The sequence below is a fragment of the Amphiura filiformis genome, chromosome 12 (genome assembly GCF_039555335.1).
Source record: "Amphiura filiformis chromosome 12, Afil_fr2py, whole genome shotgun sequence".
In the NCBI taxonomy this organism is placed as follows: domain Eukaryota; kingdom Metazoa; phylum Echinodermata; class Ophiuroidea; order Amphilepidida; family Amphiuridae; genus Amphiura; species Amphiura filiformis.
In genome coordinates this window covers 32,175,969-32,202,264 of record NC_092639.1, presented here as the reverse complement: position 1 = coordinate 32,202,264, position 26,296 = coordinate 32,175,969, and the positions used below count along the sequence as shown (strand labels likewise).

General features: G+C 36.7%; 1 protein-coding gene across 1 annotated transcript; it reads left to right on the top strand.

Annotated features, from left to right (window-relative positions):
- Positions 1-630: 630 nt before the first annotated feature.
- On the top strand, positions 631-17,526 carry LOC140165510 (uncharacterized). Its single transcript, XM_072188799.1, has 5 exons — positions 631-1,642; positions 2,369-2,465; positions 13,084-13,224; positions 14,218-14,276; positions 17,402-17,526. Exons 1-5 carry the CDS (start codon positions 652-654, stop codon positions 17,524-17,526), a joined length of 1,413 nt encoding a protein of 470 aa, XP_072044900.1. The 5' UTR covers positions 631-651.
- The last annotated feature ends 8,770 nt before the right edge of the window (positions 17,527-26,296 follow it).

The window sequence follows — 26,296 nt, the reverse complement described above, 5'->3', positions numbered from 1 at the left end:
GCATTAATAGATACATTTTATGTCCGAAAAAGCTTTAAAAATGCTGTAAAGGTGAATAATTTTGTAAAAGAGGGGAAATTCAAGTTGAGAATGACTCAAAAGCATATGAACAAATTAGCATGATATCGCCTTTAGCTGTTTAAGCCTAAAATTTGGGTGTACATGATATTGTTTGAAAAACTAATAAATGATCCCATCAAACAACCGTGCAAGATAATATAAAATTTAGATGAAATATTTCTGGGACAAACATACTCTCTAAATGTAAAAGAGTGGAAAACTCACTCCCCAAAAGAGTGATTCACTTATAACACACTCACATTTTTAGAGTTGTCCTTCATTTAACTCCTTGAAAGAGTCTTTTTTTTTCTTTGAGTGGTCTTATAAGTGAATTACTCTTTTGGCGAGTGAGGTTTTCACTCTGTTATATTTAGAGAGTATTATAGTGTTCTCAGGTCATTTCAATGAAAAGAGCATCTAAATTCTACCTCGATTATTATTATTATAATGTTTAGCAATGAAAAGTAAACATGATACTGTAAGTTCTACCACCAATGAGTAAAAAATAAATAAGTAAATTAGACAATATGAAACACTTATATATATTTATCTATATCAGTTTATTGCCAGGTAACACGCGAAAACGCAACCATGGGAACAGAAACAGAAACCGTGACATTCAATACAACTTCTATGATCATCAACAACGATGACCTTGAAACCACCATATCTATGACGTACTCAGTTACAACTGACCAAACTGATGTAAATACAGAAGCGGCGCCACCAACGACAAGGCATATCACATCACCTTCTGCATCCTCGTCCTCCTCGTTCAAGATAACGACGGATAGTTTCATTTCTACTTATGAATCGCAAAATATGACATTCGGCAAAACAACTTCCGATACAACTTCTATTGCAACCACCGCATCTATGACGTACTCAGTTACAACTGACCAAACTGATACAGAAGCGCCGCCACCAACGACAAGACAGATCACATCATCTTCTGCATCCTCGTCCTCCTCGTTCAAGATAACGACGGATAGTTTCATTTCTACTGATGAATCGCAAAATGTGACATTCGGCAAAACATCTTCCGATACAACTTCTATGACCATTAATAACGATGACTTTGCAACCACCGTATCTAAGACGTACTCAGTTACAACTGACCAAACTGATACAGCGGCGCCACCAACGACAAGACAGATCACATCACCTTCTGCACCCTCGTCCAAGATAACGACGGATACTTTCATTTTTACTGATGAATCGCACAATGTGACATCCATCAAAACGTCTACTAATACAACTTCTATGCGCATCACAAACAATGACGTTGCAACCACGGTATCTACGACATACTCAGCTATAATGGACCAAACTGATGTAAATACAGAATCGGCGCCACCAACGACAAATCCGACAACGTCATCTACCAAATATGAAGGGCATAGTACCTTGTCTATGCTGTCGGCATCCACAGAAGCCAGGACACCAACATTTTCGCAAAGTACGACGCCATCTATCAGGGTCTCTGTGGAGTCAATACCAAGATCGACGTCTGATGCAGATTTACCGCCTGTTTTGCGAGAAACACCAATATCACAAGAACCGCCACGGAAAGATAATAAAGGTAAATATTTGGTAAAAAATTTGAAACCAAAAAGCAAATTATTTCCCATAGATTCAATGCAAAAGAACAAGAAGAGAAGAAGAACAACAACACCAACATTACTACAAAATATAAATTGGTAGCAATAATTGATGAGTTGAGACCAATGCATCAAAGGTGTTTCTAAAAGTGCCCAATTAGGGCAAATTACTTTTTTGCCTTATTTGTTCAATATTACACAAAATTAGACCGATATTCAAAACATTGAAAACATCGACCTCAGACGTGAGTCTTAGAACCTAAAAACTTTAACTGAATCATTCAAAGACCTAATTTTGAACATGCACATTTACAAAAATAACAAACCTGTGTCTTAGAATTTCCTTGGCTCTTTTACTTTCCAAAACAGGAAAATTTTGTATTATCATTCATGAATAATTTATATAATTACGACAGTATTTATTCAATGCAATGGGCTATACAACCCCCATGGAATACATAACCTTAATTTTCCACAAAGGGAGTGTGAATTTTAAATAGGGTTACCTGAATAGGTGACTCCATTTGAAATCTACACCCCTGTGTATGTGTGGATGATTATAGTCATGTCTTCCAAAGGCGGGGTGGGGTGTAAGGATTTCAACTGGAATAACCCATATCTAAGACTTGGCAGCCCCCCGAAGTGTCTTACTTTGATGTTTTATGAAAGAAGTATTTTGCATTTTCTGTAATTATATTTTATTGCAGCAATAGTGGTAATCTGCATAGCGGTCGCTACTTTATCGCTTGGTGTAATCAGTTGTTTAGTCATCTTTCAATGTCGACGGATTCGGAAGAGAGACAGGTACAAACAATACAATTATTATTATTTACATTATTATTTTATACCCATATTTTTGATGGATGACGGCGCACACCGTCAACATCCCTATATCTTCGTGTTAAAATTGCCGTGATAGTACGATGAATCCTCACGTTTTTCAACAACTACGCATGGTGATTTTATTCAAGATAGGCCGTGCAACTCAGGCTAAGCATACAATTTGAGATTTTGAGCGCCTGCCACACTGTTTCTATTCTATGTTTTACGATTTTCGCATGATCAATATATGGCTGGCCGTAACCGCCACAACGTGCAGCTGCTACGCGTAGCTTACTTTTCACTTCGCGGAGCTAAATTGACCAATCATGTTAGATCTTTTCATTACGCGGAGCCAGTGGATGCATTCTCGTTCCAGAGAGAGAAAACTCTTGCCAAAATGAATGTTTACTATGGGGATATTAAATGAATCGATTGTAAATAAACCACGACCAGTTGTACAGGATCAATACCATTGTTTGATTAGTGTATAGTCAATGTTACCTTGCATGCATGCATGTGTCATGTGTGTGGCGTGTTTGTTTGTTTGTTTGTCTACTGTGTCAGGCCAGGATCACTGACACCCACGGTACTGATACTCTCATACTATCACGGTGATCATATTGTTGAATGTTGTTGACTTAAAAATAATCATGATGCAGTCATGTCTACAGTAGAACTCACCACGACCTTTGAAGGACTTAAACCCTATTAAAAGCTATTAAACCAAGATAACACTCAATGAAAACGGCTCAACTATGTTACATCAGATCTTCTCTGGTTAAATACACACTGCACTTGTGTCTGTTTTACCTGTGCAATGAGCAATGAGCTGGTATTATAGTTTCAGTTGGGTGAACGATTATAAAGCGAACGCAAGGTAACAATACTGTGGGCTTTTGTTTACGAAATGAGACAATAGTCTGCTTATTGTTAACCAGCGTTCTTGAAAATGAGAAGCTTAATGACTTAACACGGTTTAGAAATAATTTCTTCATATTTTTTGGTACAAAAGTACCAATATTTCCAAACACCTAAATTAGCTAAAAATTTAGGACATGTTACAAAACTATATTTTCTAGAATTTCAGAGAATACTTTAAATATTGGCCGGTTATTTTTTACACAGTAGTGACGTCAACTAGGCAATGGCCTATACTTCTAACATACACTATTTGTAGAGGTCACGCGTCAATGGTGAGCGCACTGAGTATTGTGTATAGGAAAACGGACAGTAACTACAGTATGTGTGGCCTACTACTAGTATATAAAGTAAATCCGAACTGGTTTGCAGTTTGCTGAAGGTCGAATTCCGCAGGGACACCGCGCAAGTTATACAAATTAGCTCCCGGCGATACACTGCAGATCACAGAACTGCGTGCATAGTTTACCACCACTCTGCCTAGCTATATAGTTATGTACAATACTGTATGAGTTTCTTATGAGTGCATGTCCATCTTAATAATAAGTCAGTTCGTACTTTTCATAAACTACTTTTTGAATCATAACTTTCGTGACCGAGGATATCTTGCAACTACGTGACGCTCGTCTGGCAAATTCTTAATGAATAAATTCGCTTCACGTAATGAGTAAGTCGTACTTAATTAGTCAGTTTTACCTCCGAGCAATGAAAAACTCTAACATGATCATGATTGGTCAATTTGGCTCCACGGAGCAAAAAGTCAGCTACGCGTAGCAGCTCCACGTTGTGGCGGTTGCGGCCTACCATATCAGTATCCCATATGATATTTCTATTGCAAGAAAATTTTATTTGTTGTCAGGTTTTATCTTAAATACACTAACTGGAAATTAAATACACTAATTAGTGCATGAGGACCTGTATTTTGCTGTGGATATGTTTAACTGCAATTTGCGGGTAAAAAATTTGAAATCCTGAGTAAAAATTTTAATCATATTCAACTCTTTGAGAAAAAATTTATATAAAAGAATGCATGTAAAATCCAGCTGCAATACAATGTACATTATTGACACACTATCACTCTCTTTATCTACGGCAATAATAGAATATCGATTTCAATCGAATTGAATACGATGCTCAGTTTTGAGTTTGTAGTTGACTACTAAGCGACCTAAGCGATCGATTGCTAGCCAATCAGATAGAACTTCTTTTCTTGCGTTCGGTGAAATAAGAGTCGCCCGTCGCTCACCAACGGAGTATTAAATTTATATTTATCGAATAGGAAGTCGACACTGTGCGGCGGAACTTCTAGGTAATTTTTATGACAACTTTCCTTACAGTTGTCTGCATCATCGATTATTCCCTCCCTTCAAATAACGCAATGTTAATCACGTGAGTCTGTGAAACAAATGATAATACTTGAGAAGGTATTGTTACGAGTCGTACTTGACTCAAGGCCAAAATCACCTTTTTCCCGAACTCACACAAATGCACAACATAAATACTCTGTTTGATTAAGCTAACATAATCTAAGTCTTTAATTGAAAACAGAGTATGATTGGTACATATAATAACAATATCGCATATACAATAAAATCACACAATGACAGTTTTACTATATCAGTACTTAACCAGCTGCCTTCTTGTTGGTGATCCTAGAGTTCTTGCAATGTTCTGGACGACTGATGTAATATATCCTTATTCACTTGTCCTGCAAAAATCAGCGAAGTCCATCCATAGTACACTTGCATTTATAAATCCTTGCGTATAAAATCCTCATACGAAAATGATGATGCTTCCTCCAATCTCCTTTGCGCTGCTATCTCCACAAATATATCTCCTTGCGCTGCTTTATCCACAAATATATCTCCTTGCGCTGCTTTCTCCAAAAATGGTGTTTCTTTCACCATCAATCACTCTTTTTCCAGGGAACAGGTTTCTTTAACACAGCTCCGCTGATTTTTGACAGATGTGTGGCCTTCACAAACCCAGCAAACTCCAGCAATTTGACAGAAGAACTTTTAATCCTTTGATGAGGAAGAGCACTTTTATGTGCTCGCTGTCTTCTTCGTTGCTGTATTAAAATTAGCTCAATTATTGGCTATATAAACTGGTTAAAATGTACTTCTTTTTTGAAGCACGAAGACCATCACACACATGTGGAGTTTTCAATCTCACATGACATTCTGTCAAGTCCCAACAAAAACCTCCAGCTTTTTATATCAGTACTCATGTAAAAACCCATCATCTATTAATAAACCATTACTTCAATCACATTTTCACAACATTGCTGCAATCTTGGGATTTCCCAAGATTAATTATACACATTCACCTTTCACATTACATCACTTCCTGGGGGGTTTTCCTGACTATGGTGCAATATACTGAACTGGGAATTTCCAAGTTCCAAACATAGATCTGACTTTGTTTACAATAATTTGGGGAATTCCAAAATACAAGGGGTTTCCCATCTCATGAAATACTTTCAGCTTGTAAACAAAGTTAAATAATTAAATTAAATCAAATTACTCAGGGCACATCACACCCTCCCCTTAAAAGAAGAAAGTTCGAATGTAATGAAAACTTTCTTAAATGTTTTCTTCTTTTACATCAACTTCAACATATTATCAACTTTGAGTATTTAACTCATCATACACAGTGACTACTTGTCACACACAACTTCCCTTTTAAAGGAAATTTTTGTTTATCAGCCCTTATTATGCAATTCTGGACAGGGCATCAGCCATTACATTGTCTTTTCCCTTAATATGTTTGATGTCCAGATTGTACTCTTGCAAGGTCAAACTCCACCTCACCAGTCTTTGGTTTTTGTTCTTCATCCTGTTGATGAAGGTTAGGGGATTGTGATCTGTGAAAACAAGCGCAGGGTATACTGTGGTACCCAAATACACATCAAAATGTAGCAATGCTAATAGCAATGCTAGACACTCCTTTTCAATTGTGGAGTAATTTCTCTGGTGCTTGTTGAATTTCCTTGAAAAGTAACAAATGGGGTGATCTATTTGATCTTCACCCTCTTGCATCACAACACCTCCACAGCCTATGTCACTGGCATCAACAGTCAACTTGAACTGCTTCTGAAAATCAGGTGCAGTAAGCACTGGTGAACTCATGAGTATCGATTTGACTTTGTGAAAAGCATTTTCACACTGTTCTGACCAAATGAATTTTGCATCTTTCTTCAACAAATCAGTCAAAGGACTTGCTATCTCTGAAAAGTTTGGACAGAACTTTCTATAATAGCCAACCATTCCTAGAAATCTCATGAGTGCCTTCTTGTTTACAGGTGTGGGGTATTGCTCAATTGCTTCAACTTTGGCTTTGATAGGTTTCACCTGACCTTGACCTACAACATATCCCAAGTATGTGACTGTGGCATGGCAAAACTCACTTTTTACCAGGTTGACTGTCAATTGTACTTCTGACAGCTTCTCAAACAATTGATGGAGTTGTTCCATGTGTTGTTCCCAAGTTTGACTGTAAACAATCAAATCATCTACATACGCTTCACATCCCTCTATGTCTGCCACCATTTGGTTCACCATTCTCTGAAATGTTGCTGGGGCGTTTTTCAAACCGAATGGCATAACTTTGTATTGGTAAAGACCAAATGGTGTACAAAAAGCAGAAATCTCTTTGGCACGGTCTGTGAGTGGAACCTGCCAGTACCCTTTCAAAAGATCAAATTTGCTAACAAATTTTGCATTCCCAATTTTGTCTATGCAATCATCAATTCTTGGAATTGGGTACGAGTCTGTCTTTGAATGAACATTTGCAGCTCTCATGTCTGCGACCAATCGGTATGAACCATCAGGCTTGGGAACAAGTATACACGGTGAACTCCATTCACTACTACTTGGTTCTATGATATCATTGTCTAGCATGTAATTGATCTCATTTTTGAGATGTTCCATTTTCAATGGATTGACTCTATAAGGATGCTGCTTGATTGGTTTTGTATCACCAACATCTACATCATGAAATGCAGCATTTGTTCTACTTGGCGTATCAGGAAATATATTGTCAAATTTGTGAATCAAATTTGCAATTTGACTTTGTTGATCTTGAGAAAGATGACCTAACTTTAAGTCCAAATTAGTGAGCACATCAGAATTGTTCAACTTTACATTATACTCCTTGTGCTCCAGCTCTTTATCCTGGTCAAATGTGACATCAGAATTGTCATCTTTACTCTTGTCTACATTGGCGATTTTGTCTACATCGGCATGTTTGTCTACATTATCAGCATGTTTTACTGTACACACAGGTTTTGGAATGCCACTGTCACTTCTTTCAACATACTCTTTGAGCATATTTATGTGGCATAACTGCCTGCTCTTGCGTCTACCAGGAGTCTTGATAATATAATCTACTTCACCCACTTTTGACTCTACCTCACATGGGCCATGATATCTGGCTTGTAGTGGGTGTCCTGGAATTGGAAACAGTACTAGAACTTTGTCACCTGGTTTGAACACTCTCTCTTTGGCATGTTTATCATACCATTGTTTCATTTTGGCCTGACCCTGTTTCAAGTTTTCTTTGGCAATATCAGTTACTCTGTTAAGCCTATGCTTAAAATTGGAGACATAATCCAACAAATTGATATCTGATTTCTCATTGAGCCACTTTTCTTTCAACAACTTTAAGGGCCCGCGCACTGTGTGTCCAAACACTAACTCAAAAGGACTAAATCCTAAAGTTTCCTGAACAGCTTCCCTAGCAGCAAACAACAACAAGTGTACTCCCTCATCCCAGTCCCTCTGAAATTCCAAACAGTATGTCCTGATCATGTTTTTCAATGTTTGGTGGAACCTTTCTAGTGCACCTTGTGATTCTGGATGGTAAGCACTTGAGGTATACTGTTCTATACCTAATTGATACATGACCTGCTGAAATACTCCAGAAGTAAAGTTTGATCCTTGGTCTGACTGTATGGACTTGGGGAGCCCCACAAATGTGAAGAACTTGGTTAAAGCTTTCACTATAGTCACTGCTTTAATATTTCTCAAGGGTATGGCTTCAGGAAAGCGTGTTGACGCGCACATAATTGTCAGAAGGTATTGATTACCTGACTTAGTCTTTGGTAGGGGCCTACACAATCAATAATAACCCTACTAAATGGTTCATCAAAGGCTGGAATTGGCTTTAATGGAGCAGGAGGTATTTTCTGATTTGGCTTCCCTACTACTTGGCATATGTGACATGTTTTGCAATATTCAGAAACATCTTTTCTGAGAGTGGGCCACCAGAAATGTCTCAGAATTCTTTCATGAGTTTTCTTAACACCCAAATGCCCTGCCATGGGACTATCATGTGCTATGTTAATAACTTCAGTGTGGTAGACTTTTGGTACCACAATTTGGTGCACTACCTTCCACTCTTCATCGGCAGGTACATCAGGGGGCGCCATTTTCTCATTAGCACACCATCTTGTTTGTAAAACAGACAGAATTTTGTTCTGCTTCTTCTAGGGTCAATGCCCTTTGATTGATCTCTTTGAGTTCTGGGTCATTTTGTTGCTCCAGAATCAGCTTGTCATGACTTAATGGGTCTTTCATGGTTTCCCCAATTTGTTCATGCTCAGAGGCTGTGTCCTCTTTAGGGGTATTTTTATCCCCAGGAGAAGGAAGTTTATCTTCTTTCTCATTCAACTTTGACACAAATGTGTCTTCCAAATTGTAGCCTAAGTCATCAATTTGGTTGTCCTCAATTGTTTCTAATGAGGCTCTCTTACTCATTGCCCGTAAACAGGGCTTATCTGTGACTATTGGGTCAGGAAAAACCTTCCCCCCCTGCCAGATCATTTCCTAGCAACATGGACACTCCCTTGACTGGCAATTCATGTCTAACTCCTATGGTTACAGGACCAGAAACTAAGTCAGATTTCAAGTTAATTTTGTGGAGAGGTACACTAATTATTTCCATCCCAATACCCTGGATCAAAGCATTACCTGCTGAACTATCCTCATTAAAGGGCAAAGTTCCTTCCAGAATCATAGACCGTGCACAACACGTATCTCGCACAATCTTAATGGGCTTTGGACTACCATTATCACCAAGTGATACCACTCCCTCTAACACAAATGGTTCAAATTCTTCACACACCTTGTCTGTCTCACTTCCCTTTTGTGGGAATTCTTGTTTCTTGATTTGACTGACTTGTTTCTTTGACACAAGTGACACTGCACATCCTACAGTATTACTAGCAGTTTGCTGCTGTTTTTGTGCGTCTTGTGTGCCTTTTAAGAAATAACACTGGGTCATCGTATGCCCTGGTCTCTTACAATGAGTACAAGTTACTTTGGCTTTAAATTCAGTCCCAAATTTTGCTCTGTTACCTGAACTCCCTGGGGTCCCTCTACCACCAGCACTATGCTGTGAATTAGACTGAGGTTTCACTTCTTGTGTACCACCCTGATTTGCTCTAGGTTGATTATGGCTGAACCTGTTTGAATAACTTCTGTTATGACTAAATCTACTCCCATTCAATTTGTGAGTTAAGCCATAGTCGTCCGCCATTGTCGCCGCTTCGTTTAGCGTCTTAATTTTGCTAGCGCTTTCATCCAAATGGGTTTTAATGTCAACGTGGACACATTTCTTGAACTCTTCTATAAGAACTAATTGCTTAAGTTGGCCGAAATCATCTTTGACTTCTTTTGACCCAAGCCACCTGTCAAACATTTGTTCTTTTACTCTAGCAAATTCTACATGGGTTTGATCTGCTTGCTTTCTTGAATCTCTGAACTTTTGTCTGTATGCTTCAGGCACCAGTTCATAGGCCTTAAGGACTGCCTGTTTGACTTCTTCATAATCATTACACTTCTCTATTGGTAGAGCTGAGTAAGTTTCCCTGGCCTTCCCCACAAAAACTACTTTGTAACAGTAGGGTCCAATGCTCTGGAGGCCATTTCAAATTTGTAGCTACCTTTTCAAAATGTTGAAAGTACTCGTCAACTTCTTTCTCTTTGAATTTAGGCACAAGCTTTACATACTTTGTAACATCAAACCCTGACTTTGAGGAGAAACTTGATGAGTATTTGTCACCTAGCTTTGCCAACTTCTCTTGTTCAAACTTGTACTTTTCCTCAATTTCTCTTTCTTTCAAATGTGCTTCCAAATTGAGCTTTGCTTGCCTGTCCTTTTCTTCCATTTCTAGTTTTGCTAACTTTTCCTTTTCTTCCATTTCCAATTTTTGTTTTTCAAGTTCCAATTTTGCTACCTTTTCCTTTTCTTCTGTTTCTAATTTTTGGTGCTCAAGCGCCATCTTTTCTTGGCGTGCTTTGTCTTCCATTGCTAGTTTTTGTTTTTCAATGTCTAGCCGTTCTTGTTTTTCTTTATTTTCATTCTCTAACTTGATCATTTCCAGTTTTTCTTTTTGGTCCATTTCTATTTTCTTTTGGTCCATTTCCATTTTCTTTTGGTCCATTTCCATTTTCCTCAATTCTAATTGAATTTCCAACTCTTTCAACTTAAATGCTGAATCCCCACCAATTTCTACTTCAAGTTTCTCTTCCAAATAGGATTCATCAAAAATATCTTCTCCGACCAAAACATCAATCAAGGCATTTTTGATTATTTGCTTTCTTGTAGCTTGCTTAACTTTCAAGTCATAATGTTTGGCAAATGCTAATAAATCAGGCTTCTTCAACTTATCAAATTTCTCCCAATCTATAGTTTCAAGAAACTCTTCTGCTTTGAACTCTGCCATACTGTACTTTCACTTTCAAGACTCAGTATAATAATGTCAACTTTTTTACAGTGTATTATCCCGGACGAGCCCCCAATTTTTGTTACGAGTCGTACTTGACTCAAGGCCAAAATCACCTTTTTCCCGAACTCACACAAATGCACAACATAAATACACTGTTTGATTAAGCTAACATAATCTAAGTCTTTAATTGAAAACAGAGTATGATTGGTACATATAATAACAATATCGCATATACAATAAAATCACACAATGACAGTTTTACTATATCAGTACTTAACCAGCTGCCTTCTTGTTGGTGATCCTAGAGTTCTTGCAATGTTCTGGACGACTGATGTAATATATCCTTATTCACTTGTCCTGCAAAAATCAGCGAAGTCCATAGTACACTTGCATTTATAAATCCTTGCGTATAAAATCCTCATACGAAAATGATGATGCTTCCTCCAATCTCCTTTGCGCTGCTATCTCCACAAATATATCTCCTTGCGCTGCTTTATCCACAAATATATCTCCTTGCGCTGCTTTCTCCAAAAATGGTGTTTCTTTCACCATCAATCACTCTTTTTCCAGGGAACAGGTTTCTTTAACACAGCTCCGCTGATTTTTGACAGATGTGTGGCCTTCACAAACCCAGCAAACTCCAGCAATTTGACAGAAGAACTTTTAATCCTTTGATGAGGAAGAGCACTTTTATGTGCTCGCTGTCTTCTTCGTTGCTGTATTAAAATTAGCTCAATTATTGGCTATATAAACTGGTTAAAATGTACTTCTTTTTTGAAGCACGAAGACCATCACACACATGTGGAGTTTTCAATCTCACATGACATTCTGTCAAGTCCCAACAAAAACCTCCAGCTTTTTATATCAGTACTCATGTAAAAAACCCATCATCTATTAATAAACCATTACTTCAATCACATTTTCACAACATTGCTGCAATCTTGGGATTTCCCAAGATTAATTATACACATTCACCTTTCACATTACATCACTTCCTGGGGGGTTTTCCTGACTATGGTGCAATATACTGAACTGGGAATTTCCAAGTTCCAAACATAGATCTGACTTTGTTTACAATAATTTGGGGAATTCCAAAATACAAGGGGTTTCCCATCTCATGAAATACTTTCAGCTTGTAAACAAAGTTAAATAATTAAATTAAATCAAATTACTCAGGGCACATCACAGTATACAAATGTGCAAAATGATGTTCAACAGGTTTCCTTATTCCAAATTATTTGAAAACCGAAAATCGATACCTGTTAGTATTTTAATGGGTAAAATTAATTTCAAAGATGCTAATTATAATGGTTGTCATTAATTTGAATAATGTTCAATAACCCCTTAATAAAACTATAATAATTGAAGCGGAAAACCTCAGCAAAGCACTCAAAAATGCACGTGAACACGCCGCGCTTTGCGCGAATTGCACAGGTTATCATGGTTATGCGAGTTCTGTCGATGTCACGCCTGTCCTTGCTTGGTGATCATGGTGATGACTAAAACTCATGGTAGCGCCCTCAAAATACACTTTTTTGGAACAAATTATTAATACCAGTGGCGGAGTTTTCCTTTTGACAAGGCGGGTGAACATTTTTTCTTGAAGTACTGAGTGAATGTAGCACTTTTTGGCGACAAAGTAAGTTTATGGTACAAATGCGCGAGAATCGCGCGAAAAATGTTACCATATTCAAGCTACACTGGTGAAATATGGTACAAAAGTGGAAAACTAGCACTATTCCTAAATTAAGAAATCATATTGCGATGACGTTTTCTACACTCACTCAGTTAAGATATTTTTCAGATTAACTATCAATAAAAAGGAATGGGCATCTTTCATGTTGCTAAGAAAGTATAGAAATTGATTTTGTCGATGAAATACTAAATTCAGATGATTTTACATCATGTACATTGAATTTCGGTCGATACTTGTTTTGTCATTCACAACAGGATTGAATCGCAAACTAGAGGACCGATAGGAAAGGTAGGAAACGGTGGAAAACCGCCAACACAAGATAGTAGAAATACAACAGTTACTGAAGTGGAAGATTCGACTAAAGAGGGTGAAGAAAAATCACAGTCAAAAGAGAAGTAAGTGTACATATAAATCAATAAGTTCATTACTCCCAGGCCTGCAAAATTCGGTGAGAATCGATTCTTGCATAAACGTAGTTTTTGAACATTTGACTTATAGGACGTCTCCGGCAATCACAACATTATGCCTTATGTTAGAAAAATAATTATCAAGCACGAATCACGTGATTTTATTTAAAACAAACTCACATTGACCTTAAAAACGAACAAGAACAGCCGTCTCTCACCACGCGATATTCAAATTTCCCGAGCACCGAAATTGCCTGTGGCAATGACGTCCCAGTAACACAATGAAGGCTGACGACAATAATCATGATAATGAGCACAAATAACCATGACGTCAGTGCCACCGGCAATTTCGGCGCGGGAATTTTGAATATCGCGTGTTGAGAGCCGACCTCATTTCTGACGACACAGTCCATTAACCTCTATTTAACAAATATAGCTCAAAAGTTGACCTAAAGTTGCGCTCATGAGCTTCTATGAGTTGACCTGTGACGTCATAATCGTCATTGCCTGGCAGGATGCACGCGCATCATCACAATTCCCATTGTTCATTGCCAGGCAGTATGCGAGCGTATCATATTTTGTTCCATTTTGTTCAGGGACCGTGCTTTTAAAACTCGCGCCACATCACGATACGGCTATTGAACGGTGCAGTGGTTGTATGCAGTTCGCTCAATCATATAGATATACCAGTCCCTTGCCTTTGTTGATAAACATTGAGATTTCATCTATATGACATTGTTCAAAGGATGAACATTTACGGGGTTAAATTTCCTTTTCTAACGTCGTAACCATGGTAACTGTTCTTTTTCGTGAATTTTGGTCCCTGCCCCACATGCACACAGTATTTATCCCGACATATAATTGTGCTTTTAATTTGGAATTTGAGCACCCGCTCACATAGGGTTTCCCCGCCGACAAACCTCAAAGCTGCACTACTGCTACGAGACCCTTAAATAGTGACTGATTTCTTTTTCTTCAAAGCAAAACTAACGCCGATGAAGTGGAAGCCGACAATTGGTTATTACAAGCCGACGACGGATGTCGGCTTGTTCTGTCTCTTCTCAATTCTTCTTTCTTCTTTCTTGCACATCCGCCATCGGCGATGTGCATTCTTTTTACCGCGTTCTTCTTCTTTCTTTCTTTCTTCTGTCAACACTATGATCAGCCATCGTAGCCACATGCTTTCAGGCATGTTGACCATACTTGGTCAGTATAACCGTTTGGTGGTGCCACAGATGTCACATGATCAACTTCCGGTCAAATGTCATCCACTTCCGGTCAATGGCCAAAACTTGGATTTTCACTAAAAATGCTACTCCTCCCACATATTACATAGCACCGTGACGTCACTTACACACATGCATCATCTATAGCCAGTGTCTAAAAGTTATACCACAAAATTGGAATCAAAGGTCATTAAGGGGTCACTTCCGGTAAAAGTCTGAAAAATTTGTAAAAAATATTCAAAAAATCACTGTCTTTACAAATTACATAGCAGAGAGTCGCCATTAGCACACATGCATCGCTATTATCTAGGGTCTTTAGGATGCCTACAGTTTTGGGGTCAAAGGTCATTAAGGGGTTACTTCAGGTAAAAAACCAAAATTATCAAAAAGTTTACATTTTTTTTATCTCAAAATGTAAACAAACCAGAGTAATATACCCATCATACATGAATTAGTGTTACATGGTGTATGCATGGTATTTTTTATTTTGGGGGTCAAAGGTCATTAAGGGGTAACTTCCTGTTTTAGCTAAATAACTTCAAGAATTTTTATCTCCACAACTAAACATAGTAGAATTTTTTAATTAAAAGTGGAACAATGCATTTTGTCGTTGTATATAAGGTTTTATTTTCATTGAGGTCAAAGGTCATTAAAGGGGTCAAAAGGTCAATCATAAAAAAAAAAAAATCATAATCCATGTATAAGTTCCGATAAAGCTGAAAATTCACCAGGAATATTCCTTATGACATCCTAAGCACTATGTAATATTTTTGCGGGGTCAAAGGTAATTAAGGGATCACTTCCGGTTCTCACAGATTCGGAGCCATAACTCATTTGTCACTGCTGGCTGTGCATCCTCGCGGTCGCAGGCGAACGCAATCAGATCTCGTTTACATTATTGATTTTTATTTAGGGTCAAAGGTTATGAGGCGTCACTTCCGGTGTTAAACAAAATACCTTCTAAAATACCTGGCGGTTGTGCATGCTCGCGGTCGCAGGCGACCGCAACCATATCTAGTTCTTACAAGCCGACGTCAAACGTCGGCTTGTGCTGTCTCTTCTCAATTCTTCTTTCTTCTTCTTTCTTCTTTCTTCTTCTGGCAACCGCAATCAACTGCATGTAGCTCCGCAAGGGATTGACAGATTTCAACCAAAGTTGACCCAAATGACCATTGGGCTAGGCCAAACCTTCCATTTGACTTTGACCTCGCTGTGACCTTTGACCTAGCTATAATGGTCAAAAATGTGATTTCACACAAATTACATGCAATGATCATGTGACTCATGCATATGAATCAACATGTAGCAGTGCTTATACCGTGCTAAAAAGAGTTGAGGTCAAAGGTCATTAAGGGGTCATTTCCGGTCTGAAAGCTAAAATATTCAAAAATCACTGTCTTTACAAATTATATAGCAGAGAGTCGCCTTTAGCACACATGCATCGCTACTAGCCAGGGTCTTTAGGATGCCTACAGTTTTGGGGTCAAAGGTCATTATAGGGTTACTTCCGGTCAAAAACCGAAATATTCAAAAAAATTTTATCTCAAAATGTAAACAGACCAGAGTAATATAACCATAATACATGAATCAGTGTTCCCTGATGTATGCATGGTATTTTTATTTTGGGGGTCAAAGGTCATTAAGGGGTCACTTCCTGTTTTTAGCTGAATAACTTTAAGAATTTTTATCTCAAGAACTAAACATGTTAGAATTTTTTAATTAAAATTGGAACAATGCATTTTGTCGGTGTACACAAGGTTTTTTTTCATTGAGGTCAAAGGTCATTAAGGGGGTAAAAAGGTCAATCAAAATTTTCAAAAAATCAAAATCCATGTATAAGTTCCGATTAAGCTGAAATTCACCAGGAATATTTCTTATGACCTCCTAAGCACAATGCAAGAGCAGTTGACCCCATCCGTAACCCAGGGGTCAAGTTATAGGGGTCAAATTGCGGCTTGTATCAGCGTCTGTTGACTCTAGTTTCTTCTTTCTTCTGGCAACCGCAATCAACTGCATGTAGCTCCGCAAGGGATTGACAGATTTCAACCAAAGTTGAACCAAATGACCATTGGGCTAGGCCAAACCTTTCATTTGACTTTGACCTCGCTGTGACCTTTGACCTAGCTATAATGGTCAAAATGTGATTTCACAAAAATGCTACTCCTTCCACAAATTTCATGCAATGATCATGTGACTCATGCATATGAATCAACATGTGGCAGTGCTTAAAACTTCTTAAAAAGAATTGAGGTCAAAGGTCATTAAGGGGTCATTTCCGGTCAAAATCTGAAAAATTTGTAAAAAATATTCAAAAAATCACTGTCTGTACAAATTACATAGCAGAGAGTCGCCATTAACACACATGCATTGCTATTAGCCAGGGTCCTTAGGATGTCTACAGTTTTGGGGTCAAATGTCATTAAGGGGTTACTTCCGGTCAAGAACCAAAATTATCAAAAATGTTCAAAAAATTTTTATCTCAAAATGTAAACAGACCAGAGTAATATAACCATCATACATGAATTAGTGTTACCTGATGTATGCATGGTATTTTTATTTTGGGGGGTCAAAGGTCATTAAGGGGTCACTTCCTGTTTTTAGCTGAATAACTTTAAGAATTTTTATCTCAAGAACTGAACATGTTAGAATTTTTTAATTAAAATTGGAACAATGCATTTTGTCGGTGTACATAAGGTTTTTTTTTTCATTGAGGTCAAAGGTCATTAAGGGGGTCAAAAGGTCAATCAAAAATTTAAAAAATCAACATCCATGCATAAGTTCCGATTAAGCTGAAATTGACCAGGAATATTTCTTATGACATCCTAAGCACAATGTAAGAGCAGTTGACCCCATCCGTAACCCAGGGGTCAAGTTATAGGGTCAAATTGCGGCTTGTATTCAGCGTCTGTTGACTCTAGTTTTCTTCTGTTGCTTCCCAGCCTTCAACTGGCTTAGTGTCCCTTTCAACATCTTTGGAGATAGTAAAGCATTCGGGTATCGACGAGGTGGCAAAACCGGATGTGAAGATCGACATGATTGGAGTGGATGGAAGCCTGCACGATAATGAGGATTCAACCTTTCTGTGAAGAAATGTCAAACTTCGCAATCGACACGATAATGTAGGAATTGCAAATGGAAATGTAACTGGATGATAGAAGCTGCATTAAAATGATTTGTACCAACCGATTCTTTTTAATGCAAAATAGGATCTTCTTGGAATTGCAATTTTTTGAAATTCGCAATGTAATACACATTTTAATGGCAAATTATTAAAATTGATATTTTGATATTTAACAGTACTCGAAGTAAACTTTATAAATCTGATGATTTATACTTAAAGTGTATGTAGGTGGGATGAAAAGCCGACGATCTATTGAAAATTTTGACCTTTCGTATTGAAGATATGGATTTTTTTCCAAAAACACCAAAAAAAAATTAGGTCTTTTTGGGAAAAAAATCCATATCTTCAAGCTGAAAGGTCAAAATTGTCAATTGATCGTCGGCTTTTCCTCCCAGCTATATACACTTTAAGTAGGTATGTCACAGTGGCTGCGCAATAATTCTGCCACACTGTGCATGCAAGCATAACAGTGAATTAAAAAGCGCGCGCATCAAAGTCGGCTGATTTTCGGAAAACATCAATGTCAAAAATGAATTTCCTTAGTATGTTCCATTTATCCTAATTGTTTGAAATTTTAATATATGGTATATGAAACCTTTCTGAAGCTACCATTGAATCCGACAAAATTAAATTTTGCTTTGTTCAAGAATTACTGCCTGTTTAATGAATTTTTTGACGATCGCTCATAAACCAGTAAATATAGGCCTATTGAAATAGTCTGATCTACCACCATTTAGCTAAAATACTAATCTTTCTTAGCATGTAAATTATTTCCGTCTACATTGAATGAAGCACTTGAGGAACACTAGTTAAAACATAATATTACCAAAGATATTCCATAGGGAGTAGTTTTCCAAACCACAATAGCTTTAAGCCATTGTGTGTGTCCAAGGCCATACTAATTTTGTATACGCGCTTGAGTGAAACGGCGCTTCCTTTTACCATTTGCCCTCCTACGTTAATCCAGATAACAAAATGTTAATTTTAAGTCTCATTGCAAATGAATTTTTATTTTTACTTTTCGGATTTGGCTTTGAGTAATGGTGACACATACCATGTTGACAGTAAAAAAGAAAATTCTATTCCAGACACCATCAAAATGTCAAACTTTGTATTGTTTGTATTATTTTAAAGTAATTAACTGCTGTATCTTTATTCAACATCATAACAGGTTCATACTTGACAAATTTATGGTGAATGAATAGACTTTTATTAAATATTAAAAAACACCAAAATTACTCATGCCTAATTTACATAATAATATCATGAATACATAATTATCTAATTTGCATAATTAATTACTTTTTGTGTATTTTTTGTTATCAATTGAAAGAACTTCGTATACATATGTGTGCAAAAAAACCCGCACCCTGATATCGTGTACGGTTTTCCACTGGCATCAATTTTGCATATCAATTAGCTGAACATAGTCATTTTTTCAGCTTTAATTTGTCTGCAGATTGGCCGAAATTGCTAAAATAGTACATTTGGTTAATTTATTATAATTATTCAATGATAAATTTTTTAATTTTGTTTTCTTTAACGAAGTCAGGAAAGATAGGCATTTAACCTGTGATACTTAGATTAACGCTGCTTTTTCAAGCAAGCGTCCAAATAAACCGTCAAAATCTCGGAATGTGCCAATTTTGTCATTGCAGCCATTTTGTGGCAGGTTTTTATTCCATTTATGAGCATCTTTAAATTGACACTACATCACAGTGCATTGACCGATTTCAATTCCGTTTTTTGATTTTTGATGCTTTAATAAAGCTCATTCATGTAGAAACATTAAATAACATGTTTCTGCTGCGCTTATTTTTGAAGTGATATGCCTACTTTAAGACTATATCATTAAATTTATAAAATTTGCTTCGAGGACTGTTGTATCTCCAAAATGTGAAAAATATCAAATTTTAATAATTTGTCATAAAATTTGTATTATATCGTGAATTTCATGAAATGAAAATTATTTGATATCAGAAAGACATTCTTCTTATTAAGAATGCAATTCGATAGGTCTGATGTGCTCTCATGTCCCACAAAAATGCTGTCGAAACGCTCAAAACGCTCATTCCAGTTCCCTTAATGTAACAACAATTTTAAATTTTGACGAGACCTGCTGATGGGTACCGATCATTTTGATACAGCATGCATATCACGATGCTGTTCAGACAATTACCGATGAAACAATGCAAAACAAAACTTTAATTACATGTGAATAAATAGAACAGAATAAACCTCCTTAGAGCCATAATGTATGATATCGGTTAAATTTTAATTTTGCCATGTTTGTAATTCTTTCCCATGGAGTATTACATAATAATAGTAACCATGGTAACATCTGTTAAGAAGGTATTCTCATCATTTTTAGGGTAGACGCGGTATTGTTGGTCGAAGCACCCAAAATATCGATTTTCATTATCTTACTCAATATATTATTGAAAAATAACACCGGTGTTTTGCAGAAGTTCATTCCACAAATCATGAACTGAAAACGTGCTTAATTTATTGTTGTTAATGAGTTATGTACGTTTTACAAAAGTGCTGTTGTTTCAGCCCTCTTTACAACATAACTCAAGAACCACAGGACCTATAAAAGTATATCTGTGGTATTTCAATTTTTCTACACACTCGCTATGAAATGATCAATGCAATTTTTGCAACAAAATACCGGGGTACCGCTTAACTGTGGAGCTCTATGTAGGAATTGGTGAATAAAAAAAAATTAGAACGATAGTTGCACAGTTCACCAAGCGTCGTAACGATACTTGCACAATTCACCATGCGTACTAGTAACGATAGTTGTACAGTTCACCATGCGTAGTAAAGATAGTTCCACGGTTCACCATGCTTAACCCGCTTAGTAACGATAGTTGCACAATTTACCATGCATAGTAACGATAGTTGCACAGTTCACCATGCGTAGTAACGACAGTTGCACAGTTCACCATGCGTATAGTTGCACAATTCACCATGCGTAACGATAGTTGCACAGTTCACCATGCGTAGTAACGATAGCTGCTAGCGATGTTGAATCGGCGTGACGTAAAGGGCTAGATCGAAAAGCCTTTCGGGATTTACTCAAGATGTGAATTGGGAGGTTATTTTATGGAACACCCTGTACAAAAAAGCGCAGTAACTTATGCAACGCATAGACACAACGCCTAGACGTTGATCCACAAGCCTCAGCATACTTTAGACGAATTTTGTTTCACATATCGCAGCTACAATAATATGAAGATATAATATCCCAGCAAACGCATAACGTTTTATTGTAGCATGTCATTTAAAAGTTGACAAAAAAAATTGCAAAAAAGTTTGCCAAAAATATGATACAATAACATTTTTGTCATTTTAAAAATGTTGTTGTAGCATTTTTCATATAAATCGTTTTAAAACCGTTTTCATGACTTTATTATAACCCGATATTTAAACATTATCAAATCGTTTTGAATATAATAATAACATTTCAGTGTTTGCTGGGATGAGCTACCTTTACAATATTTCTGCTAATGTAAAGGAAACAGCAACACGAAACCACCGTGACCACTTGACGGAAATAAATGAAAATATGCCTTTGTACAAAAATTACTGTTTATTTATTACATACATTGAATAATGAAAACTAAACTGCAACATTTCACAGAACACCTTTATAATAACACTTTTTAAACATCCGGTACGTGTTCGTAGTATAATCTATATGTACTTCTCAGTAGGGCTAGTTTCTTGCTTTACATGATATTTTTTTTGGTTTAAACTAATAAAATCATGCTCTATCCCCAAATAGCGAGATAAACATGATAAAGTAAAATTGAGCTGCATTATATTCCACTTTATAATAATGCGGACGCCATTAGCACTTTTGATCATTGTTTTATTAGTTTTTATTTTAGAAGAATTGTCAAAATGAAAGTGCACTCATAGAAATTGTTCGTTGGCATTACTCAGTAAGTTGATGTAAGTCGTTGCGTCAACTTTCCGAGTAATGCCAACGAGTACAATTTTGAGTAACGCTGACTCGATATCATTATGTTGGTCGCACTCATCATGCTCATTTGCACTTACTTTATTGAGTTGTTACAACTCAGAAAATGAAACTAGCCTAGGTTAGCATAATTTTCTAGAGGTGTGCTATAGTATAAACAATTTTGCAATGATTACAAAAATATATATTTGAATACTGCTAATTGTGCAGAAAATGATCCAATTACGTGAATTAAGTAACAAAGTACCAAATTGGAATAACTCAAAACAATAAGTACCAGTAACTTACGAGTTACATCAACTTACATGTTGAGTTACAATAACTCAACTAATTGGTTCTTTGAACCTTGTTTATTTTTCTAAGTTCCCTGAACTTAAATTCAGAAGTTGGCATTACTTAAAAAGTTGATGCAACGACTTACATCAACTTTTTAAGTAATGCCAACAAAGTTGATTAGTTGACGGAACTTTTGAGCTTTTTTAAGTTCGGATAACTAAAATGAATTTTGTTTTGGCAACTTTTACACTATTTTTGAGTTGTCCAAACTTACTCCTTTTGAATTGCGCCAACAAGGCGAACAAGTCATTTCTATGAATGTGTTGAAGAAGCAAATCTGAGGTAAACAGCATACCCACAGCTTATTTTTATTTTTGAACATTAAAATGTTCACAAATAAAAATAAATGCTCTTTATCTTTGGGATATAATATGAAATACTTTAGAAAGAAGATAACACTTTATTTCGGAAATATAATCTATTATTTGTAAAAACATACAAAAATACAATTGCATGCGTCCGAGGTGTCCAAAAAGATGTTATCATTTATGTGTTCTGTGAAATGTGCAGTGTACGAAATATTCATATCTTTAATTTGGAAGCAAAATAGAGGGACATTTTTCTGATTTATATCATAATTTTCTCTACAATGAGTAAAAATACTTCGTAATTGTTTTTTTTAATTCAATTAAACGCTCTCCTCTCCTCTGCATGCAGACAGATTACATTCGTCAGCCAGTTGTGACAATACACATCAGCTACTGGCCAAGATGTTCCTTCATCGCAATATGATTATGATTACCAACCCGAGACACTTGGCTGTGTCTTACATCTTATACCGTAGAATTCCATCTATAAGCTATTCGCTGGCGAAGTGATGTAATAATCGGATTAACTACTATAGCATATATTTTTAAATATATCGCGCTGCACTACAAGCAGGTTGCACTCATCACCTGTGCATGTCTGCAATCATAGATTGAATACAATACCGTCCTTTTCAAAGATACTAATCTTACAGGTGAACGTACTAGTGAAGTGCGGTATATTCAAAAATTGTTTTACCCTATTGGTATGGTAGTTAATCCGATTATTACACCACTTCGCCATGCATCTAAATGAGTGTTGTTTATAACAAAAGGAAGATCCCTCCACAAAAAAACATTACAATTGATCATACAATATCACGTTTGTACAACCGCCTGTATCGGTATTCTTGCTCGAACTCCAAATAATGTTTTTGTCATGTTCATGGAGGGTGTCTGCCTTTTGTCTCTTTCGTCAAACACTCATTTAGAGGCATGCTTGTAGATGTAATTCTACGGTAGGTTATTTCTTTTTGTTTGCTTTAAATCTTGCAGGCTTGAATCAAATTCTGCTACCACACGCATGCATCACGGGCTCGCTGCACATAACCGTACATGCCATTAAGGGGGTACTACACCCCTGCCCAATTTTGTGTCTATTTTTGCATTTTCTTTAAAATTATAGTGCACTGGGGACAAGTAAGATGTATATTATAGGGGCAAGGACTACAACTACTGCACTGGAAATTTTATTTCAGCACAAACAACAGTTGTGGAATAAAGCAGTATTCAGACTTTTTATTGTACGTAAAATATTGTATGCAACATATCTACGTTGTTTAATCTATTGCCATTCTATTTCCAGTAATGTTTAAGTTCTAACGAATGTTTGATGACGTAAAATCGATAATATATTTCTACGAGATATTACATGTAACATATTATCGATTTTTCGTCATCAAACATTCGTTAGAACTTAAACATTACTGGAAATAGAATAGCAATAGATCAAATAACGTAGATATGTTGCATACAATATTGTACGTGTAATACTCGGAGTCTGTGGAGCACTTTACAGTCAAAAATGAGGGAAAACCAATATTTGATCAATAAATCAATAACTACTTGCTTTGAGTTGCTGAATTTTCAGTACAGTAGTTGTTGTCCTTGCCCTTATACATATCTTGCCCGTCATCAATGTGCTATAATTTTTGAGAAAAACGCAAAAATAGGCACAAAATTGGCCAGGGGTACGTAGTACCCCCTTAATCTTACTTTGATTATACGGTTTCATATTAAAGCAATAATTTGTGATTTGCATAAAGAATAGATTCTTATTTAAATGTTATAGTTTTCACTGATCACACTGTCCCCTATTACATGTATTGTGGAGCAGAGCTTCGCACAACTGGGACGTATAAAAAAGACGCAAGACGAATACCGATATGCACACAGTTTATACGTCACTGATTCAATGAAACATGTATAAATGAGCTCACACGCACGAGACGTGTTAGCCATCACTCGATCGGTGAACTTAGAATAACACCGGATATCTCCGGATTTAATATAACTTATAATGTAATTAAAGCACTTCAGGCTTAGTCTTTCAAGTGGTATTTTAGTACACAATTAGGCATTACAATTATGCAAAAAACTAGAAATTCCAGACAAATTGAGGGCGTCGCTGTGAGCAAATCACATATGACTTGGTATGTAAGAATAATAAGAAAAGTTTAGCATGTTTAGATCTTATTAATTACGAATTGAAGTGCATCTTCGATGTTTGCTTTTCAAAGTAAATGCTAACGAGATAACGCGAGAACAGGGAAACATAATAAATAGGCTAGAAGAATTAATAAATAACAAAATATGTACTTATTATTTTGACCGTCTGACACCTTTTAGACCATAAAGATCACTCAATTTGCTTATTAATTACATCATAATTCCTGGCGGCATAGACCTGGCATAAATAGACGATTCTTCTGATTGGCACACTTCAGCAGTACATGGGGTAAATAGCCTTGGCATCAACTATCACGTGATTATGAAAAACGAAAGCGAGGTCAAGTTGATATCATGTGATTATATCACACGCGTGATATCCTTTTTGATATCGGTTTCAATATTTTTAAATCACGTGATTTCTACAAATTTGCGGCTGAAAAAAAGTGCAGTGATTTAAAGCGCTATAGGCATATAAATCGGCCTCAGTATAATTTAGAGGCATCCGCTGACCATGCACTGTGGCCCAATAATCACCATACAAAACCATTTGGCAATAACCAGGCATTGAAGAAGCGCACACACTATAGATGAGGTGACTTCTGACGTCAATGCCTGGCAGTATTCGCACGCATCATCACAATTTCCATTGTCTTTTGCCTGGCAGTATGCGGGCGCATCATCACAATTTCCATTATTTTTTGCCTGGCAGTATGCGCGGGCATCATACTTTGTTCAGGGCTCGTGTTTTTAAAAATCCCGCCACATCACAATAAGGCTATTAAACAGTGTAGTGATGGCATGGGGTTCACTCAAGCATATCGATATACCAGTCCCTTGCCTTTGTTCATAAACATTGAGGTCAACTCATCTATACAAACCACAATATACCATCTCAAATGCTAGCTCAATCATGAGAATAAACAGGGACAGCGCCACGGCTCGAACTCGCATCACCACAAACCAATGCACCGGAGTCGAACCCTTTACCGAATGAGCTAACTGAAGAGTGCCAATTAAAGATAAAGAAATTATTGTCTATGTGGATTGGTTTTCAATTTGATTTCGTGACCGAGCTTAAAATTGAAGTTCACCGCATGGAATAAAGCCCGATATCAATAATAATTATAAAAAATATTTTAATAAATTTACACTTCTCTTATCACCCAAAAATAGGGCAATTAATATTATACATTTCTTGTGACAATTTGATATTGATAAATGTTTATCTGATGGAATCAAAGGTAAAGAAAACGTAACATTTTTACAAATATAATTTTCACATTGCTTATAATGCACTTATCATCGCATCGTATTGTTGATCATGAAACTATTAGGGTCTATAGTTCTTCCTCGAGGCAGTACAATAAAATCAAATTTTTCGATTTTCTCCCAAACCGCTCACAGGAATATGTTATGCTAGTTGGATTTCTTGCGAAATGTCCATTTATGACAATGGACTATACTTTTATATACTTATCATCATTACGTTTTAGAGATGCAATAAAAAGTAACATCTAAATTACTGCCTCGATGAAGGAACAATTATAGGCATTATGTTTTGATGGATCCAAGTGTGTGAAAATAGTGGATCCAAAACATAATAATGAGAAAATTGGATGCTTTACGCCCAATATTTATTGGTCTCGCTATGAGTTGTAAAATATTGGACTCGACTACGCCTCGTCCAATATTTCAAAACTCATAGCTCAACCAATAAATATGGGCTCAACCGATCCAATTTTATATCACACATGTTTCGAGTATGCACATGCACAGTGGTGCCGAGCATGCATAATAGTGCCAGCGTGCGCAGTGGCGTTTGATGACCAACTTCCAATTCTGGATTATTAACGCTTTTCGGGGAGTAGAGTCAACTTGCGAATATTCCACGGTTTGTGGTACCAAGGTGTGC